Here is a 20,903-nt window from a genome sequence, read left to right as displayed (position 1 = left end):
ACTAAGTAACGAGTAAAATGGTTAGTTGAAATATTTAGTTGAAATATGAGACATCTGTACAAGCCCTGGCTATTATAAGAGACCGTTTAATATTAATAATTAAATATATTATTTTATTTACCTTACTCCGTTTTTAATGAAACTTCGGTTAAAACGTAAATAAAAATATGCTCGTTCTAATGACATATTCGTCGTTTTATAAAACGTCATATTTTAAAAGTTATACAAGAAAAAAGAGTGAAGCAGCTGAATTAATATAACTAAGCTAGCTAGCTAGCACGTCAAGCTAGCTAGCAAGCACGTCAATGTCCCACATCGCCCATAAAGGAATTGAGGTGCCTGCTTGCTTCATATATATATATAGGAGTTAAATTGTAGGATTTTAGATACACCAAAATTTTAACGGGAACACTCTAGTATTGAGAATCCCGCGTATACGATACCCCGTTGGGTTTTGTTAGTAGTCGTTTTTGGAGCACGAGTAGGAGCAGGAGTAGGGAAACTCTACATCAACGTGCCGTAGATAGTCTTGAGGTATACTCTCGTTTAAGTTTATGTTTAGTTATTTATTATTTATTTTTAGTAGTTAATATTAGTTTTATTATTAGTAATAATATATTAGTGGTAGTAGTGTTAGTATTATTTTTAGGTACTAGGGTTATTGTCAGGGGCGGGTATTGGGTAGCCTAGCCTTAGTTAGGTATGGACTGATCAACCATGCTTAAACAAGGTAGGGTTAACCAACATCCAACCATGATAATGACTAGTTAGGTGTACCATTACCTAACTTAGGATTATGTAAATTGTGTCAGGACCTTGAGATAGTACCTGATCATACTAGCAATTGTATCAACGGTTAGCTACTAGCAAGAGGTGAGTTTTATGAATGCTTTTCAAATGTGAACATGCTTGTCCTAAACTGTAATAATATGGCATGACTGTTGTACGCATGTATATAACCTGAGCATGACATACACATGATATTTGTGGTCCCTTATACGTGCCGCTACGGCGGATTTGTCGGTACTACACCTGTGGTGTAGTGGGCATTAACTGTATGGTTATGTAAGTTACGTGGTAACGTTGGGTTATGATAACATGGGCGGGTACAAGTCATGATTAAATAATGTGAATTGTAAATTGTGTATATTCATAAACTCACCAGTGTAATATCTGACGTCTTTTAAGCATGTGTCGCAGGAAATGATGGTTAGTCTTGGGCGGGTTGTTTATCTCGGATAGGCGTGACTAGTGAAATAAAGTATCTCAAATTTTCTTATCTGGTGGAAATTTGTGCGTGATCAGCTAATAGTAGTTTGACCAAACTTTGTACCTTTAAGTTTCCAACTTTTGTACATTACCGTTTGTATCAATAACGTAAGTGTTTACTGGTAAGTTGGTATCAATTGTGTATGGTGCATCCTTATCTGGGTGTGGTGTCACAGTTGGTATCAGAGCCAAAGGTTTTAGCGAATTAGGTATTTGGTATGGATACCTAGGCTTATGTATAAATAAATCTGGCTGACTTTGAAATACGAATAATAATAATTACAACCTATAAATCCTCATTTCGTTACCACTTTGTACACACTGCCCTTAACAATAATTACTCGTAAATCTTGTCTTCTTTACTCGTTAGGAGAAAATAATAGTAATAATAATAATAATAATAATAATAATAATAATAATAATAATAATAAAATCTAAAAGATAAAATGTAATACGTATATGTTGTATACATGAAGTGCATATATATAATGATACTTGTGTATTATTTGAGTAAGTAATATTTCTTCTCAATCAAGTATCATAGAGTAAAAAAAAAAAAATGGACGGCCAATAGCGTAGTTCATTGTTAATATAAATAAATGCCAACCTCCTTCATACAAATCATACACAACCTTCTCTCGCACATAAAGCACATGAGTAGGTTAGTAGTATGTTTAGTTAAACATTAATTCTTTTAAGTTTCAATATTAAAAATCTTTACTATGATTAATTAATTTATAAATTTAATTATAGTAAAATGTTCATAGTAGAGTTATATTTTCAACATGTTACATTTGAAAAATATTGTATTATGTGAATTAATTATTCTAAGTGCTCATTAATAAATAGAATATTGAAGTAGTATTTTTCATGAAAAATATAGAAAATGTCGGCAGAACCTTCGGTTAACAACAACCGTCAACCTAACCCATCAGTTAATCCTGCTCGTCATAGCGAACCTGTAAACTTAGGAGATGACATGATCGATCGGATTGCCATCCGAGTTGCGCAAATCCTTGCCAACGCACAGGGACGTGAACGTCAGAATACAGAACGATCAGGGTAATCTGAGGGAAGCATTGCACCTACACCTACACCAACTCCACGAGAAGAACCTCGCCCGGAAAAGAAGGTAGATGATACGAAAGTATCTAAAGCTATAGAAACAGAAATCTCTAAAGAATGTAATTACAAGACTTTCATTTCATGTAATCCTCCTTCATTCGACGGGAAGAAAGGTGCTATTGAGGCACATGAATGGCTAAGTGAGGTAGAAGCCATTCTAGACGTCAGTGATTGCCATGAAAGAAATAAAGTTAGGTTTGCTGTTCATTTGTTTAAATCCGAAGCCTTATTTTGGTGGAGGATACAAAATCAAACTAGAGGTGATGATCTGGCACATCGCCTGAGTTGGAAGGAGTTTTCAGAACTATTTACAAATTACTTCTGTCCACCAAGCGAAACTGACAGAATAGAAAAGGAATTTTTGCATCTTGAACTCGGGAATAAGACATACTGGGAATATGTCACCAAATTCAATGAAATGTCTCGAATAGTGTCTTACTTGGTGAACCCTGAAGAAAATCGTATTCGAAGATTCCTGTGGGGACTCCCCACAGAATATCGCACGTTTATCAAGTCTACCAAACCAACTACCTATCATGATGCGGTAGAGGCTGGGGCAACTATCGCCACTGAGATCCAACAAAAGAAAACCCCAGAAACTATCCCGAAAAGGAAATGGGAAAACTACCAAGAACAAAAGAAACCCAATTACAGAGATTTCAAGAGGCAACGAGGACCCCCACCTAGGTGCCCAACTTGTGGAAAAGGACATTCCGGTCCATGTAACCAGTTAGTCTGTAGAAACTGTAAGAAACCTGGACATAACTATCGTGATTGTAGAGAGCCATGTAAGTGTTTTAAATGTGGAGAGACGGGCCACTATAGTGATAGCTGTCCTAAGAGGAATGAGGAACCTAATAAAGCAAGAGGGAGAGCTTTTGTTTTGAATACTGAAGAGGCTCGTAGGAACCCTGATGTCATAACAGGTACATTTCTCCTTAACAACTTTTATGCTAAAATACTATTTGATACTGGTGCTGATAGAAGTTTTATATCTGAGCACTTTAGAGTTTTGATTAATCAGACTCCTTGTAAGCTAGATAAGCCATTTATAGTAGAACTAGCAGATGGGAGGGAAGAAGAAATTGTGAGTGTGGTAAAGGATTGTACCATCCAGATTAGTAAGACCCCAATATCCATAGACTTACTACCACTGAAACTTGGAGAGTTCGACGTAGTAATAGGAATGGATTGGTTATCTAGTCACCAAACTCAAATATTGTGTGATAAGAAGCAAATTCAAATTAAGGACCCAAAAGGGGGAACTGTAACAATTGATGGGGAAAGACCTAGTAAACCCATAAGTTTTATTTCCATGATAAAAGTATCCAAGTGTATTCAAAAGGGTCATTTAGCTTACCTAGTATATGCACTAGAGGCAAAGGAAGAAAAGAAACTAGAAGAGGTAGCAGTAGTGGCTGAATTCCCTGAAGTATTCCCTGAAGATCTTCCCGGATTACCACCTGACAGACAAATTGAGTTTAGAATCGACTTGATCCCAGGAGCAACCCCTATTGTCAAAGCCCCGTACCGCCTTGCCCCGACTGAAATGAAAGAGTTGAGAAACCAACTCCAGGAGTTACTGGACAAAGGATTCATACGTCCTAGCACGTCACCATGGGGAGCGCTGATTCTCTTTGTCAAGAAGAAAGATGGCTCAATGAGGATGTGTATTGATTATAGAGACCTGAATAAGATCACTATAAAGAATCGATACCCACTCCCAAGAATCGATGATCTTTTTGATCAATTACAAGGCGCAAGCTACTTCTCGAAGATAGACCTAAGATCTGGGTATCATCAATTAAAGGTTAGAGAAGAAGATATACCCAAGACTGCCTTTAGGACAAGGTATGGTCACTACGAGTTCCTAGTGATGCCTTTCGGCCTCACTAATGCACCAGCTGCCTTCATGGACCTTATGAACCAAGTCTGCAAACCATACTTGGATCAATTTGTAATCGTCTTCATAGATGATATCCTAATCTACTCCAAGAGTAGAGAAACACACGAGGGTCATCTCCGTGCCATTCTTAAGTTACTAAAAGAAGAAAAACTTTATGCCAAGTTCAGTAAGTGTGAATTCTGGACTAGGGAAGTCTAATTTTTAGGGCATGTTGTTAATGAAAAAGGCATACAAGTGGACCCTACAAAGATTGAAGTAGTTAAGAATTGGGAGGCACCAAGAAATCCCACAGAAATTCGACGTTTCCTAGGGCTAGCAGGGTATTATAGAAGGTTCATTCAAGATTTCTCTAAGATAGCGATGCCTCTAACGACACTGACTCAGAAAAATACCCCATTTGTCTGGGGCAGCCAACAAGAAGAAGCTTTTAATCTTTTGAAAACAAAGTTATCCAGTGCCCCAGTACTTGCATTACCCGAGGGTACCGAAGATTTTGTAGTATATTGTGATGCTTCTCATTATGGACTAGGGTGTGTGTTGATGCAAAGAGGCAAAGTTATCGCCTATGCATCTCGACAGTTAAAGATACATGAAAGAAATTACACCACCCATGATCTAGAACTCGGAGCAGTAGTATTTGCCCTCAAGATATGGAGGCATTACTTATATGGAACTAAGTGTGTGATCTACACTGATCACCAAAGCCTAAAGTATATATTTGAGCAAAAGATGTTGAACATGAGACAGAGGAGATGGATGGAGTTGTTGAATGACTATGATTGTGAAATTCGTTACCATCCAGGAAAAGCTAATGTAGTAGCAGATGCCCTTAGTCGGAAGGACAAAGTTAAACCTTTAAGAATACGTGCATCTAGAATTGAAGTGAAAATAGGTTTACTAGAACGAATTAAGGATGCACAGACAAATGCCCTGAAAGTTGAGCAGATTAACAAAGAAAGGATGGTGGGAAAACAAGAACTACTTGTTAAAGGAGAAGATGGAATACTAAGACTCCACAATAGGATTTGGATACCTACTGTGGGAGGACTCAGGGATATGGTGATGGAAGAAGCACATAGATCAAAGTATACAATGCATCCTGGCAGTACGAAGATGTACAAGAATATTCGAGATGAATATTGGTGGCCAGGGATGAAGCAATCAATCAATGAATATGTGGAAAAATGCATGACGTGTTCACATGTCAAAACAGAACATCAGAAGCCTGCAGGATGTTTAATCCAACCCGAGATCCCTGAATGAAAATGGGAGATGATAACCATGGATTTCATTACTGAACTTCCACGAACTAAGAATGGTCACGATACTATTTGGGTTATAGTAGATCGTTTAACTAAGTCTGCTCATTTCTTGCCAATACGAGAAGATTATAAAATGGATAAATTAGCAAGAATTTATGTCAAAGAAATTGTCACCCGTCATGGAGTACCTATCTCCATTATATCAGATAGAGATAGCCGTTTTACGTCCAGATTTTGGCAAAGCTTCCAAAAGGAATTGGGAACAAAAGTAAATTTAAGTACGGCTTATCACCCACAGACAGATGGCCAAAGTGAAAGAACCATACAAACACTGGAAGACATGCTTAGGGCATGTGTGATAGACTTTGGAGGAAACTGGGATGAGCATTTACCTCTGATAGAGTTTGCATACAATAACAGTTATCACGCAAGCATCAAGGCGGCTCCGTTTGAAGCACTATATGGAAGGAAGTGTCGTACCCCAGTTTGTTGGACTGAGATTGGTAGAAATCCATTAGCTAGACCCGAAATTATTGAAGAAACTACCAATAAAATCATACAAATCCGAGAAAGAATGAAGACTGCTAGAGATAGACATAAAAGTTATGCCGACAGACGAAGAAGACCCTTAGAATTTCAAGTTGGCGACAAGGTATTACTTAAGGTCTCGCCTTGGAAAGGTATCATTCATTTCAGGAAGAAAGGAAAACTAAGTCCGCGCTACATTGGACCATTTGAGATAATCGAAAGAGTTGGTCCTGTAGCATATAGGTTAAAATTGCCAACAGAATTACAAGGAATTCATGACACGTTTCACGTGTCAAATTTAAGAAAGTGTCTAGCGGACGAGTCACTTAAGATACCCTGGCAGGAGATCCAGATCAATGACAAGTTGAACTTCATAGAGCGCAGCATTCAGATCATAGATCGACGCATAAAGAAATTAAGAAACAGGGAGTTTCCTCTAGTACGAGTCAAATGGGATGCAAGGAGAGGACCTGAAGAGACATGGGAAAAAGAAGACGAGATGAAACAAAAATATCCACATCTCTTTGCTTAAATTTCGCGGACGAAATTTCTATAAGGTGGGGAGAGTTGTAACATCCTGTTTTGTGAACCAATAAAATTATATTTAAAATTTATAATTTATATATTGTTGAACGACTAAGTAACGAGTAAAATGGTTAGTTGAAATATTTATTTGAAATATGAGACATCTGTACAAGCCCTGGCTATTATAAGAGACCGTTTAATATTAATAATTAAATATATTATTTTATTTACCTTACTCCGTTTTTAATGAAACTTAGGTTAAAATGTAGATAAAAATATGCTCGTTCTAATGACATATTCGTCGTTTTATAAAACGTCATATTTTAAAAGTTATACAAGAAAAACGAGTGAAGCAGCTGAATTAATATAACTAAGCTAGCTAGCTAGCACGTCAAGCTAGCTAGCAAGCACGTCAATGTCCAGGAATTGAGGTGCCTGCTTGCTTCATATATATATAGGAGTTAAATTGTAGGATTTTAGATACACCAAAATTTTAACGGGAACGCTCTAGTATTGAGAATCCCGCGTATACGATACCCCGTTGGGTGTTGTTAGTAGTCGTTTTTGGAGCACGAGTAGGAGCAGGAGTAGGGAAACTCTACATCAACGTGCCGTAGATAGTCTTGAGGTATACTCTCGTTTAAGTTTATGTTTAGTTATTTATTATTTATTTTTAGTAGTTAATATTAGTTTTATTATTAGTAATAATATATTAGTGGTAGTAGTGTTAGTATTATTTTTAGGTACTAGGGTTATTGTCAGGGGCGGGTATTGGGTAGCCTAGCCTTAGTTAGGCATGGACTGATCAACATGCTTAAACAAGGTAGGGTTAACCATGTTGGTGCACTACATCTGTTGATTCCGTCTAGGTGTCTAGGATCAGGTCTTTCATCATATTGTATAGCATAGGGCACGTTATACGAGAAAACAGGTGTTTGTATAGGTTTTAGGAGCTAGGGTCGCTTATAGGGTCACACAAGTCTTGGGTCGCTTATACGAACATATGTGGGTCGCTTTTGTGTCAAGCCTGGACCGCTCATGTGTCACATGACCACATGAGCGGCCCCAGAAGCCTATAAATAGGGTGGGTTGAGCGATCCTCATTAGTGACAATCTTGTATTCCACGTCGAAGCTCTGCCGGTGTGACGATCGAGCTGTAAATCGTTTCAAATCAATTCAAAAGACAGTTAGGAGGAAGAACAAGCTATATCTACTTGCTATTCTTATTATTCCGCATCTGAATTGCAAGAGTTAACCTCTGAACGACTCGTTCGGGTCAGCAAACGATCCTACAAGTGGTATCAGAGCTTGGGAGGAGGTTTTCTACAGATTATAGCCGGATTTCACTGTTTCTTCTCACTTCTACATCTTCTTTTTCTGATTCGGGGCGATTTCACGGTTGAAACTCATTCAAAATCTCACAGATTGTTCATTATCATACCGAGATAAACCCTTGAAAGTTTCAGGCCGAAATACAGATTATAAACAGATCAAAATATGTTCGAAATGTGGACCGCTCTAATGACATCATCATGAACCGCTCGTAATTCACAGTTTTGGACCGCTCATTTGTTCACATTTAAGGTTGAACCGCTCGTAAATTTGATTCTTGAATCGCTCCAAAGTGCACATTTCAGGACCGCTCCAAGGAAAGTTGCTGGACCGCTTGAAAGACAATTCCTGGATCGCTCGAAAAGTTGATTTTTGAACCGCTCCAAATTAATATTCTGGGCCGCTCGAAATTTCAGTCTGGACCGCTCGAACTAACTTTGTTGGACCGCTCGAAAAATTCTTGTTGGACCGCTTGAACGATCATAAAGTTTGGACCGCTCCAAAGAACATATTCTTGGATCGCTCATTTGACCAAATTAGGATCGCTCGAAGGACATTGTCTGGTTCGCTTGTGTATACATTTTTGTATCGCTTTTCTGTCATCTGTTTGTTCGCTTATACGTTAGTATGGATTCCGAGTTCTACAACGCATTTGCAACATCGTCATCTCCAGCTGCGATTGCTCAAGCTATGAATCTAGAAAACGAGACGGGAACCACCCAGAAACCACCGAAATTGATGAGTATCGAAGAATACTACGGGTGGAAGGATAGATTTGAAAACTGGGTTCAAGCAAATCATCTTAGATCATGGGAATGTATCTTGAAGAAGTATGTGTTACCAAGAACAGAGGTGAATGTTATCAAACAGATATCTGAATTCACAGATCAAGAACGTGCAATGTACAGAGTAGAAAAAATGATGATCAGTTTATTGCAACAAGCGATTAAAGAAGATATATTCATTCTGTTAGAACACGACAAAACTGCTAAGTCAATATGGGAAGCTCTTAAAATCAAATTCGAGGGAAGTACGAGTATGGTTAAAAGCAAAAAAGCATTGCTTAAGAAAGAGTTTGATCTTTTTAGCAGTTTACCAGGAGAGGATACTAAGACGCTGATTGAAAGATACTGTCACTTAGTGAGATCATTAACAATGATTGGTGTTGATAAAAGTCGTGAAGAGTATGTGGATAAATTGGCTGACGCGTTACCTCAGAAAGAGTGGGGAACGTATTTGATGATATTGAAAAACACGGGTGTTTATGACGGACTGACAATTGGGCAATTTATTGAAAAATTAGAGGCTCAGAATCTTGAACAACAAAAGATCGCTAGGATGAACAGTCCGAGTGGTCAACAGGATGTTAAAATGTACTATAAAGGTAGTGTTCCAGTTTCTGAAGCTGAAAGAAGTCCAAAGATTCAAACCGCCTTCAGTGCTGGAGATTCTTCAGAAAAAGCTGATCAGAGTTCAAACAAGATTAGCAGCGGGTTTTCATCGTTTCCGAGTGTGAATCCGAAAGAGACTAACACAAGTTTTCAGTCTCAGAGTACAAAAACTGGAAACGGATATGTGATTCAGTGCAACATAGCTCTCAACCTTCCAGAAGGTCAAAGCTTCTCTGAAGACACTGCTAAAGACCACATTGCACTTCTCGGTTCAGTTCTGTTATCCTATGAAGGTCTAGTTGCTGGTCGGATCGGAAATCCTATGCTCACCAAAGAGGATTATGATCAGATAGACGCCGAGGAAATGGAACTCATGGATATCAAATGGTGTCTTGCAAGTGTTCTTCGTCGGGCTGAGAAATTCAAAACCATTACCGGGAGAAATGACTTTCTTAACGCTCATGTATCTACTTTAGGTTTTGATAAATCTAACGTTACTTGTTTTTGATGCAGGGAGAAAGGCCATTTCAAGAGGGAGTGCAAAGGAAGAGAAGCTAGCGGAGCACAGAATCCATTCGGGAAAGATGACTACTACCGTAAAGCTATCTATCAGCAAGTCAGTCAATCCCAAGAACCTCAGACAGCTCACGGAAGAAAGATTAAAGATCCGAAGAGAGCATGTTTGGTAGATTTCAGCTGGAATGATTACATACCATCCGAAGCCACAGCAGCACGTATTATTGAACAAGATGATGAGAAACTACCAGAAGGTTTCAGTTGGGATATGTTTGTTGACGAGAAGGGAGAGTTTAAAGCTTTCATTGCCAAGATTATCCGAGAGCCAGATATGTTTACTACTTGGATGAAATCGATTGGAGTGAATATGTCTAGTGAGGATGAACAGTCTGTTACGTCTGATGAAAATTCAGATAGTGTTGATAATGAAATTTCTGAAAGATCTGGGGAAATTTCAGAGGGATTAGATGAGAATTTATCGAGTTCGGATGAGAGTGTACAGAATGAGATCATTTCAGAAAAAGCAGTTGTATTTGATAAAACACCGACTGATTCTGGTGTTTCTGATGATGATTCTGAAAAATCTGTTCAGTTTGATAAGTCACCTGATCACAGCAGCAGTGATGATGAGGAAGAAAAACATATAAATATTGCAAAAACTCATCTTTCTCCTGATAGTTTTCATTTCTATTTTGCAGAACGGATGGAGAAACTGAAGGAAAAACGAGCTGCTCAAGAACAACAAACTGAATCTGAAGGTGATATTCAAATTGCTGAGAATGTTGCTGAGAAGATTACTGAGGTTGTGAAAGAAGAAGAAAAGGTGATTGAAGTAGAAAAAGTGGTTGAAGTTGTTAAAACCATTGAAGTTGAGAAGATTGCTGAAGTCGTCAAGCCGTGTGAGAAGTGCTTGGAAGCATGTAAAAATTGTGCAGTTAAAGACGACATCATAGCCGATTATGAGAAGAAGAAGGAGCAGTTATTGTTCAACCTCAATTATGTGAAGGAATCGTACGACGTGTTGAACAAAACAGTAACTGGTCTTCAAACAACAAACTCAGAAAGAGAACAGGTGCTGACAATGATGAATGCAACTTTAATGTCAAAGCAAAAAGCTATAAATTTCTACATTGAAGAGAGTGCCAAATGGAAGCAAGAGTTGGAGACGGAAAAGATAGAGAATGAGAGAATTAGGCGGTTATTATTAAGCTATACTACTTCTGATTATCTCATTGATCGTGTTTATCCAACTATTGCAGGTTTGGAAGCTTTTCAAAACGAGAAGCCAAGAAAGAAGAAAGACTGTGGTAAGAAACCGACTGTTAGCTATAACAAGTGTCCGCCTCCAATTTGGGATGGGTATTCTCCTAGGAAACCAAATGAGGAGCAACTTGAGAAAGCAGTCAATATAAAGTTAAAAACCGACACAACTGACGTTTTACCAGAAAACATCGATGTCACGTTTACCTCGTCCGATACCGATCGTGAGTCTGAGTTAATTAAAAAGGTGGTCGATCAGGTGTTGGATACTGATGAGGAGTCCGAGTCAAAATCTGAGTTTGGCGGGTCAAAGTCGTCAGTCAACAGTCAAAATTCGTCGGTTAAACGGTCTTATAGTTTAGAATTTTTATTGTCAAAGGCAGATTTGAATGATGAAACATTTGAAGTTGTTTACACTTTGAATGGTTCGGACAAATTATACTACAATAAAGAGTTTCCAATAATGGGTATTAAAACGGATCTAATAAACAAAACTTTCAAACTAATAGAAATTAATATTCCAGAATTAAAAGTTTTGAAAAGTTTTGAAAAACCTAAAAAATATACTTCTAGAGTTCAACAACGTCTAAACAAGAAAAAAGGTTACAATTCTGGTTCAGATTTTCAAAAGAAACCTAACCAAAATCGTAGCTACAAAAAGAAAGGTCTTGGTTTTATTCCACCAGAAAATGATAAAAATATGAAAAATTCTAAAACGAAATCTGAATTTGTGTCAGGAGGAAGCTCAGATGAGGAACAGAAGAATGGAGTTGAGATTAGTTATCTAAGAGAGACTCGAACCTGTTACAGATGCAATGAAATCGGTCACATTGCATGGAACTGTACACAGAATGCCAAAGCAAAACAGGGAGTTTCTCAGAAGTTGAAAGAGAAAGTTGTTGATGTTGAACCACCGACTGAAAAACTTAGAATGTTTGAGAATTCAAAATTCGAAGTTGGTGAATGTTCACAAAAGAACAAGTATGAAAAAAAAGGAAAAGACAAACAGGTGTGGGTTGCGAAGAAAGATGAAGTTAATGTCGGCGATGAATCTGGTTCCACAAAGCCAGAAGAGCCACAGGTTGAGAAGAAGTTTTCACTAAATGATGAGGAGTTTCCATCATTGAAGTTTGAGGAAGTAAAGAAGAAAGTGGGAAAAACTGAGATTTCAAACCAGTTTTACAGAGAAAAAGATGAATTTGATGTCGAGAAAACATTCAACGGGAATGTTAAAAAGATTTTTGGGAAAATGTTAACTGGGAGAGCTAAAGGGATAAAAGATTTTTATTCAACTAAAAAGGCAACATACAACCCTACGGCTCAAGAACAAAAAACCATCAAGTCTGAGAAGACTTGGATGGATGTTTGTTTTCCATGATCGTCTTAGGACTACGCCGGAGATCCCAAGTTTATTTCGTGGATCAGGAATCGACATCATTCTAGTTTATGAAATGTTTGTTTGAATGATTGTGATTAATGTTTAGATGTTTTTACAGGTGAAAGGACTACCCCGGAGCTTCCAGGTGGGTAATTGCGAAGCAGGAATCGGCATATTGAATGGTAAAATGGTGATGTAGACGTAATATTCCTACAATTGGTAGTTTTTTTTGGATATCTACAAGTGGTAATCTTGATCCCACAGGTGGTATTTGTGGTTAAATTTTGAGGTGCTTGAATACTTTGAAGTAATTACATTTACAAGTGGTACAGAAGGTTATTAAATGTAAATGGTAAATCAGGGACATTAAATTGTACTTGATTTACTATTCATGATCAAAGGTAGACAAGATGATGAACCACATCCTCGTTTTTAAAAGATAGACCTACAAGTGGTTGTTATCAACACAAATTCATTTTTCGGAAAAGTCATTTTGATTAAAACAAACTTAAGTGTTTTGAAATCTATATGAGAAAATGGTTTGTGATAGGGGGAGTTCAGATTGTTTATGCCTAGTGAATGGCGATTTGATGTGATTCAGTGTCAGTTGTCAAGTTTTTTGTACAGTTTGTTTTACATTTTATGTTTCTAGTAAGTCAGGAGTCTTGAAGTTTTCAAATTTTTCTTTAAAATGTGTTTGCATTTTAGGGGGAGTAGGGAAATTTCAGAAAATCCAAAAACATTTGAAAATTTAAAAAAAAAACCAAAAACATGATAAAATTCAAAAATGAGTTTTGTTGCGAAAAAGAGGAAATGATAGTACATCAGTGGACTATCACGGCACGCTAAAGAAATGTAAAGTTAAAAAGAGTTAAACAATCTTATTGCGGATGTGTCAGTAGATTTTCACACATTTAGTAAATTGAAACGAGATATAAATCTAAAATTCAAACTTGCTTAATTTGTGGGTAACTATTCTTGAATATATGGGTAACCCCCGAAATCTTGTTTGAAAGGTCCCATATTCTGAGATACTAGGTCTTTATACTCAGTGATATCTGGGGTATTATCCCGGGACTTCTGCTGTATGGAAGTACTGACCTAGTCCCGGATAATACTTTCTGCTAAAGCTTTGAAACATAAGCTTCGCCCTCAGCATGCTGATGAAACAATAAAATTGATAGTCGCTGCTGTTGAAATGCAAAAAGATCCTCTAAAGGGGACCCACCAAAAGTCGAGCCGTCATCTCTCTGCTGAACGGAAGTTCTGACCTGAGCTCTCACGGTTTCGCATTTAACCCTTTTACAGATATCAGCTGTGGTATATTCACCTGTAAGACTGAATATTTGGGATCTGGATACGGGAGTATATTCAAGTGGAGTGATACACAATTAAGTTGAAGTCTCTAAAACATTAATATCGTATCTCGAATCGATTGAAAAATTGTGTTGAAAATTTAAGAGGACAAACATACTGACAATATAGGTAAATGGTTTAAAGCTTAAAATGAAATCAAGCTTAACGGTGTTGGTGATTTGTCTCATAAACTGATATGATCCTCTTGCACGAACTCACAAAAAATATTGATTGTAAATATTATATTTTTTTTAAGTGGTGTCAATTAATGTCTTTCAGAAAATCCAAAAAGATTTTGTGTGTGTTTTAGCATAATTTTTGAAAAAGTCAAAAAGATTTTCGACAACTGATGTTGGAAAACTGATTTTCAAAATTCCGAATGCTAAACATGATGAGCAGAATTTGAGGGGGAGTGTTTGTGAAAATCTAAATGTTTGTATTAATCTAACCTTCTTCAAGTGGTTCATCATAGAGTGTTTTGAGGGGAGTCATATGTTGGTGCATAGGTATTTGATATGTGATAAAATTAGAAAATTTATTTTTAGGTTAAGATTGTGCAGGTAAACAGGTTTTGTTTCTAAAGATTAGAGGAAAGCCAGGTTGATCGATTCTGATTCTGAAGATCTTGGTTATCAATTGATGCTGATGAACTTAAGGAATCAAGAGATCTGATCAAGAGAATAAGAGAGTTTGAATGCCAGACAAAGATCCTGAAGATGTTACTGAAGAACAAAAGAATGCCAGTAAATCGAGAGGGGGAGTCTGAAGATAGAGAGAAAGAGAAAGCCCAAAGACTGATCAAGACTAAAGATGAGAAGACGGTGCTCAATAGTCGACTCCATCAACATCTTGGGGGGAGTCTGTTGGTGCACTACATCTGTTGATTCCGTCTAGGTGTCTAGGATCAGGTCTTTCATCATATTGTATAGCATAGGGCACGTTATACGAGAAAACAGGTGTTTGTATAGGTTTTAGGAGCTAGGGTCGCTTATAGGGTCACACAAGTCTTGGGTCGCTTATACGAACATATGTGGGTCGCTTTTGTGTCAAGCCTGGACCGCTCATGTGTCACATGACCACATGAGCGGCCCCAGAAGCCTATAAATAGGGTGGGTTGAGCGATCCTCATTAGTGACAATCTTGTATTCCACGCCGAAGCTCTGCCGGTGTGACGATCGAGCTGTAAATCGTTTCAAATCAATTCAAAAGACAGTTAGGAGGAAGAACAAGCTATATCTACTTGCTATTCTTATTATTCCGCATCTGAATTGCAAGAGTTAACCTCTGAACGACTCGTTCGGGTCAGCAAACGATCCTACAAACCAACATCCAACCATGATAATGACTAGTTAGGTGTACCATTACCTAACTTAGGATTATGTAAATTGTGTCAGGACCTTGAGATAGTACCTGATCATACTAGCAATTGTATCAACGGTTAGCTACTAGCAAGAGGTGAGTTTTATGAATGCTTTTCAAATGTGAACATGCTTGTCCTAAACTGTAATAATATGGCATGACTGTTGTACGCATGTATATAACCTGAGCATGACATACACATGATATTTGTGGTCCCTTATACGTGCCGCTACGGCGGGATTTGTCGGTACTACACCTGTGGTGTAGTGGGCATTAACTCTATGGTTATGTAAGTTACGTGGTAACGTTGGGTTATGATAACATGGGCGGGTACAAATCATGATTAAATAATGTGAATTGTAAATTGTGTATATTCATAAACTCACCAGTGTAATATCTGACGTCTTTTAAGCATGTGTCATAGGAAATGATGGTTAGTCTTGGGCGGGTTGTTTATCTCGGATAGGCGTGACTAGTGAAATAAAGTATCTCAAACTTTCTTATCTGGTGGAAATTTGTGCGTGATCAGCTAATAGTAGTTTGACCAAACTTTGTACCTTTAAGTTTCCAACTTTTGTACATTACCGTTTGTATCAATAACGTAAGTGTTTACTGGTAAGTTGGTATCAATTGTGTATGGTGCATCCTTATCTGGGTGTGGTGTCACACTTGCAAACCATTGGTGATCTCATTTTTTCCTTATTGCTACATACCAGGGACTTTCATACATACACCATTTACAAAGGTTTATACATACTCACATACACATGAACTCGCTCAACTTTTGTTGATTTTTCAAACTATATGTATTTTAGGGAACTGATCGGATCTGGCAGGTGTCTGCATATGTGTCAAGCTGCATGTTAAATAATGATGTCATCCGGGGCAGTAGGGTTTGGGAGGTATAACCCTTTCCAGGACAGGTCACACGTCTCCAAACCTAGTGTTATTTAGAGTCTTTTGTTGAGTCTTTGAGAACTCATATTAAACATGTCACGTTGTAATTTATTATGAGTCGATGTTTCAAGACAAGCATATCATGGTAATTTTCTAAATTATATTAATGGATGAACATCATATGTTTTATCACATAGTATTGCTATGATTGTTGCTATGGTATTAAGAAGTCACACCAAAACAATCCACGCTTCCGTAAAAGCCAGGGTGTGACAGCTTGGTATCAGAGCCTCGATCATAGCGAACTAGAATTCTTTCTCGAGTCTAGACTATGATCATCAGGGCTCTCACGAAAACATTTTTACATTGCATACACTAAATGTCCAAATCCAGGGAACAAACATTTTTACAAACAAAAGGGCACAAATACATATTTCAAAATTTATATTTCAGTCTTAGAGACTGAGGGAGTTTAGCCTTAGAGGCTGGGAGGTTCAGTCTTAAAGACTGAGGGGCCCAATATTAGAGATTGGGAAGAATTTAGTCTTAGAGACTGGGAGGTTTGGTCTTAGAGACCAGGGAGGTTTGGTCTTAGAGACCAGGGAGTTAGTCTGAGAGGCTAGGAAGTTCGGTCTAAGAGACTAGGAGGGATAGTCTGGGGAAGACTAGGACGATTACTTGCATTATTGTGACTTACATGTTTGTCTGATTATATGATTGATATATGTGGAATTGTCATGATTTTTAATTACAGACATCATGTCTTCATCGAGTGGAGTTTCTGGCATACCAGACCCCATAGCAGTAGACCCAGATGATCCGATGCCCATGGATCCCGAGATTTATACATCTGATACTGACAGCAGTGATGATGATGGATTCCAACCTTTTGCTTTGCCCGATTTCGGGGACGCTGTTCAGCTCGCTGATGGTATTCCTGATGGGGATCTACCCCTCGTGCAGATCCCTGCACCTGTCCCACTCGCTGCTTTTCCCATGGCAGATGTGCCACTCGATGTTGTGTCTGATGACGACATCAATCTTTTCATCGAGGGTCCCCCTGAGGAAGACCATGAGGGTGGGGCCCCGATTGCTGATGATGTCGCCATTTATTTGGTAAGCTCCCGCTGAGGAGATTTTAGCTGATCAATCCGGTACTGATTCTTTTGAGTCAGTATCCTCTTCCACTTTGCATGCCATCGGATTGCGTCGATATCCTACTGAATCCGACTCTGATACGGCTTTGTCAGCTGTACCTGGTTCGCCCCACGAGTTTGATTTTGATCCTGAGTTCGAGGATGAGTTTGATCCAGTTTTTCCTCCTGATTTTGATCCCGATCACGAGAACGAGTTTATTCCTGATGACCAGCCCTTGGAGGCACCAGTGGTTCCTATTGATCAGTTTCTTGATGGACCTGCCGACTTTGAAATGGCCTTTGTCGACCTTGAGCCTGTTGTAGCACCAGAGCCTGTTATTGCTCCTGACCCTGTACTCGTGCACGACCCTGTTCTTATGGATGCACCAACCATTGCACCACCTATTGTTGATATTCCCATTGTTGCACCACCGGTGGCGGATGTTCCTATTGCTGATGCACCTCTACCTGATCCTGTGCCGGCATTTGTTGACCGTGCACCTTTTACCACTCACATCGATCCGAGATATGCCGACACCCGTAATGGGTGGATCGAGGATGATGATGATTATCCTCCGTTTGTACTACCAGTCACTCCTCCTGTCGCACCCATCTCTGCACCGATTAATGTTGCCCCTCATTTTCCCCATGTGTCAGACATCCATCGCACCGACCTTCCTATCACTTTTCTCCAGGACATTCCTCCACCTCATCCTAGGGAGGGTTCGTCGAGACAGCAGCCTACTTTTGTTCCGCCTATGTCGTCAGCTGTACCATTCATGTCTCAGCTTCCTCGTACTACATCACCTTTTGTACCCTTGGGCGAGCCATTTCTCTGGTCTTCGCCTAATGTTATGCCACTATCAGACCCATATCACCCTTTCCATGTCGGATATACCACAGATGATATACTTATATCTCCACAGTTACAGCAGGACGCATTGAGTCGTCGCGTTCGGGAGCTTGAGAGGATTCCACGTCCTCCCCCGTGTCACTGTCAGACTCCTTTTGCTACACCACCAGCTCCTCTTCCACTACCCCCTGATTCTGACATCCGTTTCCTTACTCCTGAGCAGCAGATTGCTTATCTGTTGTGCGTCATCCATGCACTAGAGGAGGATTGGGTGCACATGCGCCGTCTGATTTTCTTCCCTCCTCCTCCTCCGCCATCAGCGTAGCTATATTTTTGGTTTGGTGCAGGTAGATTGTTTTGGTGAGAGAGTCGCAATTGGGCCAGCATACGAAGACTTTTGGAAGATCACACTTTTGTAGACTGACTTGTATTTTGGGGGTGATGTAACCCTATGATCTTATTTTGATGTATGATGTACTGCAAAACATGTAAACCTATATTGTGGTCATGATTAAATGAAAGCTCAATGGCAACATTCTCACTACATGCTTGTTGCAATATTTGTTTTAGATTATAACATGGGATGTTATGTGATATTGTGTTGATGGATGTTATTACATACGCATATTACTTACTTATTATACTTACTATGACCTGACCAATATGATCTCCTTTTAGAAGATGCCTCCACGTCGAGATACACGCTTGCCTACCACCGATGCAGAACTACAGGAACGTATCTCAAGAGCGATAGCCCGATTATGAGGCCTCGAGAGCCGAAACAAGCCGGAATACCTCAGGCAATAACAACAACCCACCCAATGGTAATGTTCAAGACACTAGGGACACATTACCTTACCTTTGTACATATCATGTGCAAATTGCTAACACTTCTTGTGAACAATATTACTTGTACAGGCTGTACTTATAAACAATTTCTTGACTGTAAGCCCTTAAACTACGACGGCACTGGAGGTGCTGTTGCCTTCGTCAGGTGGGCAGAAAAGACAGATTCTATTCTAAGGATGAGCAAGTGTGCTCCTGAACAACAAGTTACTTACATCTCAGGGCTTTTTCTTGATGGTGCGCTATCATGGTGGAATCTGCAAGTACAGACCTTGGGAGAGGCGGCGACATATGCGTTATCGTGGGCTGAGCTGAAGGAGCTCATGAGGAAGAAATTCTGTTCACGGGCTGAAATACAAAAGCTAGAAACGGAATTCTGGAACTTAAAGATGGAAGGCCCAAAAATCGCCGAATATGTTCAGAGGTTTCATGATCTATCCCATGTGGTGCCATACATGGTCACACCTGAACTTAAACATGTTGAGCGTTTCATCTAGGGATTGCACCCCAGATCATGAGCATGGAACAGCGTCCAAGCCTCCGACAATTACCGAAGCCATTGATCTCAGCGTGGCACTTACAGAAGAAGCCATTCGGTTGGACAAGTTTTCAACTTCTGAACCGAAGAAGAAAGAAACTCATGTTGAATCGTCAGGGGAGAACAAGAGGAAATTTTCCAATTTTAAGAAAAGTACCGGCAGTACCAGCAAGAGGAGAGATACAAACCCGCCAGTTGAAGTAAAGACTGGCAGTGAACATAAAGGGAAAGGATACATGGGCACTCTGCCCAAGTGCAAATTATGCCAATTTCATCATGCTGGCCGGTGCAAACTTAGCAAATGTGAATCCCGTGGAAGGATGGGGCACTTAAAGGACACTTGCTGGGTTGGTACTGGCCATGGCGGCCAAAGGGGATTTGGTAACAACAACCGTGGAGGTAATGGAAATGGAAACCGCCCACAAGGAGGGAACAGTGGAAATGGTAATCGCAGTAACTTCGGGAATCAAGCAGGAACTGGATACCGCAATCAAAACAACAATCAAGGCGGTAATGGAGATGGTAACGGTTGAGGACCGGGATGTTTTAACTGTGGGGACATCGGGCATTTCAAGCGTGAATGCCCAAAACTCAATCAAGCTCATGGAAGGGTATTTAACATTGGAGCGAGGGAAGCACGCCAGGACCCGAATGTTGTCACTAGTACGTTCCTTATAAATCAACGCTTTGCATCTGTACTATTTGAAACTGGTGCCGACTATAGTTTTGTATCGCTGGAATTTAAGAATATGCTTGGATTAACTGCTAGTAAGTTAGACATTCCGTACTCAATTGAACTAGCTAATGGAAAGCTAGTTGAAACGAACGAAGTCATCAGAGGATGTATAATAGAGTTGAAACGAACGAAGTCATCAGAGGATGTGTAAGTTAGACATTCCGTACTCAATTGAACACGAGTTTTCGCTCGATCTGCTGCCAGTCGAGTTGGGAAGTTTCGACGTGGTAGTAGGGATGGATTGATTGTCAAGCAACAAAGACGAAATTGTATGTCACGAGAAGACCATTCGTATCCCAATGGCGGATGGAGAAACGATTGTAGTACACGGAGAGAAGCACGATACGCCTCTGAGGATCATTAGCTGCTTGAAGGCCTTGTGGATAAAGAGGCCGCTGAGCCAAAGTTAGAAGATATTCCGGTTGTGAAGGAATATCCTGAAGTCTTTCCAGAAGACTTGCTAGGATTTCCGCCGCAAAGGCAGGTCGAATTTCGCATTGACTTAGTTCCAGGCGCCGCACCTGTGGCTAAGGCACCTTATCGACTTGCACCTTCAGAAATGCAAGAGCTGTCAACGCAACTTCAGGAGCTGTTAGACAAAGGATTTATCAGACCATGCTTCTCGCCTTGGGGAGCTCTAGTTTTGTTTGTTAAGAAGAAAGATGGTAGTTTTCGCATGTGTATCGACT

At 39.4% G+C, this 20,903-nt stretch overlaps 1 protein-coding gene, 2 long non-coding RNA genes and 1 pseudogene across 3 annotated transcripts; all 4 read left to right on the top strand.

Annotated features, from left to right (window-relative positions):
• Nucleotides 1-494: 494 nt before the first annotated feature.
• On the top strand, nucleotides 495-1,258 carry LOC110901685. The gene is made up of 3 exons (XR_002570989.1): nucleotides 495-534; nucleotides 813-873; nucleotides 1,201-1,258. It is a non-coding gene; the product is annotated as an uncharacterized LOC110901685 (long non-coding RNA).
• An 897-nt stretch (nucleotides 1,259-2,155) lies between these two features.
• LOC110908478 lies at nucleotides 2,156-5,881 on the top strand (annotated as a pseudogene).
• Nucleotides 5,882-7,203: 1,322 nt separating this feature from the next.
• On the top strand, nucleotides 7,204-15,718 carry LOC110901691. The gene is made up of 3 exons (XR_002570990.1): nucleotides 7,204-7,243; nucleotides 15,244-15,304; nucleotides 15,633-15,718. It is a non-coding gene; the product is annotated as an uncharacterized LOC110901691 (long non-coding RNA).
• A 1,146-nt stretch (nucleotides 15,719-16,864) lies between these two features.
• LOC110908488 (calphotin-like) lies at nucleotides 16,865-18,419 on the top strand. The gene is made up of 2 exons (XM_022153437.1): nucleotides 16,865-17,221; nucleotides 17,277-18,419. Exons 1-2 carry the CDS (start codon nucleotides 16,865-16,867, stop codon nucleotides 18,417-18,419), a joined length of 1,500 nt encoding a protein of 499 aa, XP_022009129.1.
• The last annotated feature ends 2,484 nt before the right edge of the window (nucleotides 18,420-20,903 follow it).

The sequence above is a fragment of the Helianthus annuus genome, chromosome 2, assembly GCF_002127325.2.
Source record: "Helianthus annuus cultivar XRQ/B chromosome 2, HanXRQr2.0-SUNRISE, whole genome shotgun sequence".
Classification (NCBI taxonomy): domain Eukaryota; kingdom Viridiplantae; phylum Streptophyta; class Magnoliopsida; order Asterales; family Asteraceae; genus Helianthus; species Helianthus annuus.
This window is presented reverse-complemented; position numbering and strand designations above follow the sequence as displayed.